General features: G+C 39.2%; 2 protein-coding genes across 3 annotated transcripts in view; both read right to left on the minus strand.

Moving 5' to 3' along the window:
• ahrra (aryl-hydrocarbon receptor repressor a) overlaps window positions 1-3,447 on the minus strand; it is a 72,129-nt gene extending 68,682 nt beyond the window's left edge. The window contains exons 1-4 of the mRNA XM_008307703.3: window positions 3,068-3,447; window positions 2,534-2,626; window positions 1,228-1,277; window positions 1,068-1,196 (exon numbers count right to left, since the gene is read on the minus strand). Of these exons, the coding sequence (XP_008305925.1) occupies window positions 1,068-1,196; window positions 1,228-1,277; window positions 2,534-2,601 (247 nt within the window). The 5' untranslated portion in view covers window positions 2,602-2,626; window positions 3,068-3,447. The remainder of the gene's footprint in view (window positions 1-1,067; window positions 1,197-1,227; window positions 1,278-2,533; window positions 2,627-3,067) is intronic.
• Window positions 1-9,600, minus strand: part of mkxa (mohawk homeobox a) — a 1,121,182-nt gene that overhangs the window by 222,676 nt on the left and 888,906 nt on the right. The window lies entirely within an intron of this gene.

Below are 9,600 nucleotides of genomic sequence, written 5' to 3' on the forward strand. Positions count from 1 at the left end.
TTTTTTTTTTTTTTTTTTTTTTTTTTTTCCCCCTCCGCGGGGGGGGGGGGGGGGGGGGGGGGGGGGGGGGGGGGGGGGGGGGGGGGGGGGGGGGTTTAAGGGTCAGACACGGAGTCACAGAGGTTGCCCACAAAACTTCGATGGTCGATGTCACTCCGTCATCTTCCTCACAAGCCTTTCCTCACTCATCCTCTTCCTTAAACTGTATCACACTAAACTTTAGCATTTGAAACAAAAATAAATCCGTCTCCAGTGGTGTCAGATTCAGCCGGTCTGGCTGCTGCTGCTGCTGCTGCTGGGTCGGTACGGCAGACGTCAAGGCTACCACAAACAAAATAGACCACACCAACATGCCTTTGAATAAATTAAGCCTGCCAAGGAGAATGCGAGAGAATCCGGGCGTCGATACAAAGACGGCGCCTCCTTATTAGACAGGACTAAAATGTTGATTATTTTTATATTCCGACGTCGTGAGAGGCCCACTTTTAAAAACTTGAAATTTCAAAAATGTATCAAAGAAGAGCAAAACAGGAGGAGATTACGACATCACTGCAACATACATGTACTACAATGTAATAAAAAAATATTTTTCGCACTTGAATTCAGCAGAGTTTATGTTGAAAAGATAGAACCTAAAAAAAATTTAAAAAAAGAGGACCTTGATTTACCAGGATATTCTGATTTGCCCTTTTCCCTCTGATCATTTGCTGCAGTTTAAATAGATTTTACAGTCACATGCCACCGACAAATACTTTGGACTCAGAGGTGAACACTGTTGACCCCGTTTCAGTTTAAAATAAACTTTTAGACTGAAGTATATTTGCTTAGAAAAAAAATTGCATAAATTAAAATATTTATTTTGTATTTTTACGTATGGAGTTTGTTGTATGCAAACTTAAATAAAAATTTTAATTCTGTGTTTTTTTTTTTTTTGTTTTTTTTTTGTTTGTTTCAATAAATATACCAATGAAGATTGGTTTGACTTGTCCGTCCACTTCTGGCCACACACGAACACACACACACAGTCCCTTCCACAGCCACAAATGTCATCTTTTCATTTGCCCTACCTTGGAAGAAACTTTTGACGCGGAGGTAGGAAACTGCGAGGCGAAGCACCGACAGCTTGTCCAGCTTGGAGATGACATCAGGGGAGAATGGCAGCAGGCTGGCCAGCCGGGCCCGCCCCGCATTCTGCCCTTTCCCGGGCCCCTTTTATGGGGTTGTTTTTCCGGTGCCTCTTAGACGGGTTTGTCTTCTCACTGGTAGTGGACGGCTTCCTGGGGACGAGCCAGAACGAAACATCAGGTTTTTTTTTGTTTTTTTTTTATAGATGTCACTCTTAGCTTCTGACACATTTACACTGTGCTCTAGATTCAACATTAAAAACTGTTTGAGCACTTATTGATTTCCATTTGAGACTAATTGGATTCAGTGTGTGTGTGTGTGTTGTTCATTGTTAGTGTAACCATTCAAATGTTGTGTGTAAACATGCACTGTAACCACAACACCTTATAACCAAAACACAGAGACAAAACAATACAAACCACACATTTCCTCAATACGACGTGCGCCACAGACATTTGTTTTGTCTCAACTATGCTGCACTTTTTTTCACTTTTTTTTCCCCCCCTTCTCTCCGAGGCTCAGATGTTTGTCAAATTTATTTTCTTTTGAAACTTTTGTGAGCCCTGAGAGCCGTTCTGACGATAGCCGGAGTGATATTTCACATCGAAGATGGTCAACTTAGGCCAAAGAGTTGTTTGTTTCCTACTGTATTTGACATACGCAGCCTGACCGTGTAGAATCAAACACGAGACGCAGGAGAAATGATCAGCTCTGGTTTCACCCACTGAACCGTCGGCCACGGTCAAAACACTTTGAGTTAAATTTCAACAATTATGTTACCAAATTTATATTTACATTCTAACCTTATTCCGCATTGAAACAAATGTGAAAAGTCAATATATGTTCATATTATTCAGGCAGGAGTTATTTGATTTCATCGCAGACGACACTGGGTTATAATTCAGACTCCTGAGTCGTGTGGTAAACACAAAAGCAGAGCAGTAGCAATTTGATGTGGCAGAAGTTTCCACAGAGATCAGCAGCAAAAGAAGCGGTGCAAAACATGGAAACTTGACGAATGCCATTGGTAAATTACCACTTCCCTGTTCAAAAAATCCTAGCTAACCTACTTTCACCACATGCATCACCTGACACCACGTCCAAAAAAGCAGACTAACTTTGCAGTCTAATGTGACTTCTTAAAAAAAAAAAATAAATTTTAACATGCAAAACTTAACATTCTATTGACATAAAAACGTCAGTTATAACCTCTCAGTTAGTTTCAACCACAACTTGTGCCTGTCATAAGCGTCGTTTAGTTCAAATCAAATAATCTACTGCGATTAATCGATTAAATAAAAAAAAAAATCACTCCCAGATTCAAGTTGCACGAGGCAATTGTCCCATAAATCGCTTGTTAAAATGTAAAAATAAATAAATATATTACATGTTAATGGGTTTTCTTAACTGTTTTTGGATGGGCTTCCTCCTCTTCCTCCCCGCATACATGCAGTCACCCGGAGGGATCATGGTCATGCGCTCCGTGGAGGTAACAGGTGCGCTGCGGAGGAGACAGAACGTCAACTTCACATGGAAAGTTGTAAACACTGCAAACATTATCCTTATTGCTGCATATTAAAAAAAAAAAAAAAAACCTTATTGTTGCATATTTAAAAGAAAAAACAAAAATCACATCATTGGTTCCTGATGCAGAAAAACGTCTTCAACTCAATGTAAATTCTTCATAATTAGTTCAACTTCAAGGAAATATCATGCGTAAATGAGAAAAAATATTGGAAAGACTCATGGGGTGAAATGAGTGACAGCTAATCGCTAATTTGTGCTAAAAACACACAGGTGCAACTCGTGTCAATTAGGGGCTACTCGGGGGCGCGTGCAGGGTCGTTAGAAATGAGTAATAAAGCAAATTTGTCTTTAAATAATAAGTAAATAAACAGAAAACACAAACCGACAAGTGAAAAAAAGAAAAATTGCTACTAACCGAATATCTCTGGGACTGTTAGTTAATTCCAGTATAGTGTCAATGGCTGCACAGCCACATTCACTTTAAGAACAAAAAGAAGAAAGAAAGAAGAAAAAAAAAAAAACAAGAGATACGTCTCCCAGGGTTCGTTAGAGATGCCAAATGATAAATCCAATGGAAATATACAAAATAAAGCGCAGAGGATCCCTGTGTGCTTCCCGAGCTGATGTTTTCATCAGCTGCTCTCTGCTCAGGGCAGATGTTGGCTGATGCTTTATACCCAATTGAGTCGCCTTCACTTCCTTGCGTTTCAGGTGGCGGATTCCTCTGAATGACATGTCGAGCTCTTCGCACGCAACTCTCTGCCTCACAAACACAGAGGGAGAGGGAGCGCGACACACACACACACACACTCACACATACACTATGCTGGTTTCACGTGCTGCCATAAAATTGGAATTATCTTTTCGTGCTTCTCTTCTCCTTCTAACGGGTTGAATATTACTCGTTTGGTCTATTTGTGTCTTGAGAACTAGACTAAAATAGAGTAATTGTTCAAATATCACCACGACAACACTCTGTATGTATGTTAATCGTAAATATTAATAGTATTTGTTAAAGTACCACTTAATCAACTCTAAAAAATTGACATACCAAAGTATCCAACAGACAAAAAGACGTATCTGAGTGACTAAGAACTAATACTTTTATTTGTCTCCTTATTCTCTTGTAATGTAGTTCTATATTTTAAGTATAACCATTATAATATTTTTTTAATTGAAGACGAAAGAAAACAAAACATTTTTTACGGAGTGTACTTGAATGCAACCAAACTCTACGGGGAAACGAGCGCTGTGCTCGTACTTTAGTTGAGCATCGCGAGAGGAGGGTTCACACGCGATGGGCACTTCGCAGAATCAGCGAGTCCTGCGCTCACAGAGTACCGACCTGTTTGCCGCTGTTGGTCGGAGGTTCGAACCGAAATTTCGCTGCTTACGGAGAAGAGACGTGTTTTTGAACCGGACTGGGTCTGTGAGTGAACGGAGAGGATGAAGCGTTCGAGTGTTTCTACATTAGCCCGTCCAGAGAGACGTTTTGTCCTTTGAAAAGACATGCGTCTCGGATGTAGTTGAAATTGTGGGGAAATAACTGCGCCAACGTTGTGAGTGTCACAGGACTGAGTTGAAGGTGTCCCTGTAGCTGTTTTCATTGAGGAACAATACCTGTTGCTGTGACCTGCGGAGTTTTACAGCCATAGGACAACATTTAAACGGCTTTATTTAAAGAAGCAAAAGCTAATATTTCTGCACAGTTGCAGATGTTTACTGTGCTATGCGACGCTGGTCATGTGGCTAGTGTTCACCCAGTTCCGTTTTAGTCCCTGTTTGACTAATAAACTGACACATTTTCACTGTTTGTAAAAGGTTGAATTAGTGTGTAAACACCAAAGCACTCACATCCGACTGTAAAATGTAACTGTAAAACAGATACAGATTGGAAAATGAAAATAAACAATTGAAAAACAAGCTAGCCCTAGTGCCATTATTATTACATGCTAATCCTTTTTACACCTAATTAATGAATGACATTCATGTTATGTGCTTTTACCATGTCAATAAAAGAGACTTCCTGTGCACAAACACCGCATTAAAGTGTTTTTTTAATGGTATTGTATGTTTCGACTGGTAATAAAAAATGTATGTATTGATATTTTGACATGCGGTCTGGTGGTGTGTTGGGATGTCACTCATACTGTATCCAGTTTGTACGGATTCATGCGGTACATGTAGCCAAATGTACTCTTGAGTGTATTTGTGTGTAATGAGTCGTGCCACGCAATGGCTGACATATACTTTTCCTCTTTAAATAAAGGTAAAGTATTCAAGTTGAGTCCCAGGGTGAGGTTATGTGCCACATGTCATATCACATACACAAAGACGGTAATGTACAATGAACACAAGTGGAAAAAATTGGCTGCGGTTTGAATGACAACAACAAAGCACGGAGCAGAGGAACCAGTACTCTGTGGAAAACTATGCTACAGTACTAGCACCGACAACATTTAAGGAGAAAATGGACGTAAATAATTTTACTTGTCATCTTTTCTTGCTTATATGAGACAAATACAACGAGTTGTAATACAATTGAACGCATTCCTTTCAAAATAAAACAATTTCTCAACATATAATTTTGAGGGTGTTCTTTTGTTTGAAAAGACAAAAAACTTCACAGCTCAAAGCTTAACAAATATATATGACTAAAACACATTGTATTTCTTAAACGTTTGAAATTATAACAACAGTATTTGAACTTTGTGACTCACCCCGATATTTTCAGCATCTAAATACGTCCTTGTTCTCTATAGGAAATGCTAACAATAATTATGTAACAGCGCTAGCACGTAGTGCAAACTTTAAGGCCCTTATGGTGTATTTTAACATAATAAGGTGGTTATTAACTTGTCACTCAATTATAATTTTTATACTTTCCACAGTGAGATTTATGTTGCTCTCGTATAGAGGAGACGCATGTCAATTTGTTGACGGGAAAGCATCAATTTATTCGAATTTATTTGAGAATTTGGGCAAAACCGGTTTTCAAAGATTAGCTTTTCAGTCGGTACAATTAGCACAGTTGGCTTAAAATACTACGTGGTCAGAATAATATTGACCAGATAATGTGTTAAAGTGAGTACAGACGTTTTAGGGATTGCCCAATTATTAGTTGAAAATTTATGTTCATTTTACATTTATTTAAATGTTTAAATCTAAAATTGCCCAATTATTAGTTGAAAATTTCTATTCATCTTACATTTATCCATCCATCCATTTTCATCCGCTTATCCGTTTCCGGGTCGCGGGGTCTTACATTTATTTAAATGTTTAAATCTAAACCAAGGAGACCTCCGGTGGATCAAAGTGGTCATTGCTTAATTATCACTGGTCCTGGAAAATTGTGAGTGCATGAAATAAAGAAGTTAATCCCATTAAATGCTAAAACAATATGATGAAGACAGAACCTTGTTCTTCAATAACAATGTATTTTCCCATCATACAGCAGTGAGGTAGAACCTTTGACGGACGACTTTATGACGATACGAGTTGTTTGATGTTTTATTTGTCGTGACAGGTGTGGCTGACACTGTCAGTGACTGCTGTTATAGTTCTGTTGGTATCAGTATAAATCCACTGACAACACTATCCAAGCTGCCTTCCAGATTAGCCCGGGCTTAAAGCTTAGCTAACACTGCTGTGGAAGGCCTTCGCACGCGAGCCACATGTGTGTTTATGTATCAGTGAATGCGTCTGTTTAAACGTCTGTGTATGTGTGAACGTTTGCAGCTAGAGTCGCACTTCAAAATAAGGGTCGTGGACAAAATACAGCGCACGATAGAGGCCGCCAATCACGCGCAGCGGTGTGTCTTCGTTGGCATCACGTGGGAATTCGAGAGACGTGCGGCGGCCGCGACATGCGAGTGAGAATCTAATGGACATGCATAAGTAATGGGGAGGTTTGATACCAGAAAGGCGGCGAGCGTACATTTTAAATATCGAACATAGCTGAACCTCTGTCGCTGTCATCATGCCACATCCCTTTGCGTCAATAAGCATCATGTGGCACGTAGCAGGACCGAGTACGATAACAAAGGAAAATACTTACGACAAGTCAATACGCTTTGAATATGAGTCAGTATGTAGGAGGGGTTCTTAACCTTTTTGACCTCGAGGCCCAGATTTTAAAACATAAAGTGGCCCGTTAAATATCATTTTATTATTTTTATTTCGGCCCATTAAATATCATTTTATTATTTTTATTTCATTTTAAAAGCCATACTTTTTGCTAGAGCTAGAGCTAGCCTAGCGAAGAAGTATAGTTTTAAAAGCCATGCTTTTTGCTAGAGCTAGCCTAGCGAAGAAGTATATTGGCGCTTGTTAAAGAACCGACTGATACTACCGCCACCACATGGTCAGAAGCTGCATTGTAACTGAGTTTTCTCATGACTAACATATCTGCGGCGTCTTCAGTTAAGAACATTTTTTTTGTAGCCCTTTTTTGAACTGTAGCTGAAAAGTCAGCACTGATGACTTCTCACATCAATTTACCTAAATATAGAAAGGTAAACGGTAATAACCTGCTGCTGTTGCAAAGTCCAAATGACACTGAGAGGATTTGTGGGGCCTTATTGTACTCTAGGACAGCAGAGCGCTGTTGACAGATGAGGCCAGGTCGGTTTTCCCGATAGGACAGGCCCTGGAGGAAACAATACGCAGTTACAGTGCATATAGATGTATGCAAAAACAATTGTAGACATTGAGACGTGTTCTAACACTCACATATCGGGCTTCCTTTGTTTGAGAGGTATCACACATCCATCTGAGAACTCAGGGTTTGACAGATATATTTTAAACCAAATTGCGTTACTTTAAATCACGATACTTCAACCGGCTGTTGAAACTGAACTGCAGATTGTTATGAAACGACGCGTTTTGACGTTAGTTTTTGACATGGGATCATAGTTTGTAACAAGTCAGTGATGCCTTTGGAATGTTCAGTAAAGCATTTTGGCGATTGGTGTAAAGGATCCTGGTCGACACCGCTGTCATAGAAATAAATGGGGTCATGTTATTGTTGATGCAAGTGGTTTCAGGATATTAAAATGAAAACAGATTTGATCTGCTATTACTTTGCTAGTTTATGTCTTAAAAAAACGTATAACCCTAGTGATGTAATGTAATAATAACATTATAATAAATAGAATATATAAAAAAAACAATGTGTGTAATAGTAACAATAGATGGAGTTTTTATACCAAAAAAAAGTACTTAAAAATTAAAGGTAAACGCAGGAATTTTTTACGACACCGATACTTAACCGTAACCTTTTTGGAACTGTGAAATCCCGCAACACGAGGAAATCGAAAGTCGACGTTTTGAGGCCCAGTTGACGTTGGAAAGTAAACTCCAAACACAACTGTAACCAAACAGGAGCTATCGCTCTGACGACTTCGCCCGCATGTCTGTTTGTAGTCAATTTAAATGTGTGTTAAAAAAAAGGACTCCAGTTTCACAGGAACAACGCAGATGCACAGCCTAAAAATTCAAAAATATGATACAATAAAATACATTTGAGCGTTAAAATGATGTTATAAAATATCCTTTCCTAAAATTTGGAGTTGAGTTTGACAGTGATTTATTATATTTGACCCTTGATGATAACATTTACTCTTGTTCCCATGCTTTTAAAGCAGCTTTGGTCTCAACAAAATGACCTTTAGTGCTCTTTTTTTTTTAATCCATCTGGCTCAAACTAGGATGGCGACGTCTTGGGAACTGCAATGTGGTTTAATTAACGCTGAAAACAACAATAAAGTTGTCGTCTGTGAGAGCAGGTCTCAAAGTCAGGAGAAAAGTTCCAACATTAACACAAAGCCACTAATTCACTTCTGCATCTTCTCTTCTGTTTTATCTGTTCTTCCGTCCAAATCCTGGCCCCGGCGAACTGGGAATACTCGTAAAATCATTTCAGCCGCAGACCTGCAGTCTCTCTATTTGTCTTGCGACTTACCTCACTACTGCAAAACAACTGAATTCAGACGTAGACGATGCCTATAAATGCCTATTCGATCCAATCAATTGCATATGTGAGTGAAAGAAAAAGAAAAAGAAAAAATTAAGACAATTTCGGATGAGTCACTCCATTAGTTGCCCGCATGTCGCAGCGACGCTAATATTTTCCAAATGTATTCCTCCCAGTTCCCACATGACTGTACATCTGATCACTTACTATGTTACAGTCCTGGAGAGGGAAAGCGTTTCCTCACCGAGCCATGCTTTTCATTAAAACCTACAGGAACACTGTCGCCTGCCTGTCGGGCCAGTCTACGTTCAGGTCATCAATAATGATTTCAGCAATGCCGAAGGGGTTGCTATTTGGTCGTGTTTGTAGTTGCTCAACTCTTCTTTTTTTTTCTTTCGATGTTTGGTCAAAGCAGTTAATGGTATTTGTCATTCCTTTACCAGCGTTTTTTCATCTGTTCTTACTCACATGTGGATACAGAAGCTTTAGAGGAGAAAGAAAAAAATCGACAGATTCAAGACGCCGACTGCTGCTTAATATTTTGCAGATTTTTTTTTTTTTTTTAAATGGTCAGTCGGATGTTTTGTTTATTTTATTATGAGATATTCTATTCTATTCTATTACTTTGATTGAAAATGTTGCTTACCTGGTTTTTTTTTTAAGTACTGGTGGTTTTCAATACATGAAATAATGTTCCAAATCTGATTGTTTAAATATTGTTTTCTCAGTGAGGGCCTTTCCCAATTGGCAGCTAATTGAATGCACAGCAACAGCCCCGAGGGACTTAAGAGAAAGCCTATTAACTCCACGGCCGCAAGTGGCTTTTGTGAACGGTAATGCTCTGACGAAGTCACAGAAGTCATTAGGTCGACAAATTTACTCCGAGAAATCCATCTTGGGATTGAAGGAGATAAACTACCGGTCAAACTGGGTCACTCCCGTACAAGTGTTCAGCAGCTGAGTCTCCGGGTCTT

The sequence above is a fragment of the Cynoglossus semilaevis genome, chromosome 3, assembly GCF_000523025.1.
Source record: "Cynoglossus semilaevis isolate Cse_v1.0 chromosome 3, Cse_v1.0, whole genome shotgun sequence".
Classification (NCBI taxonomy): Eukaryota; Metazoa; Chordata; class Actinopteri; order Pleuronectiformes; family Cynoglossidae; genus Cynoglossus; species Cynoglossus semilaevis.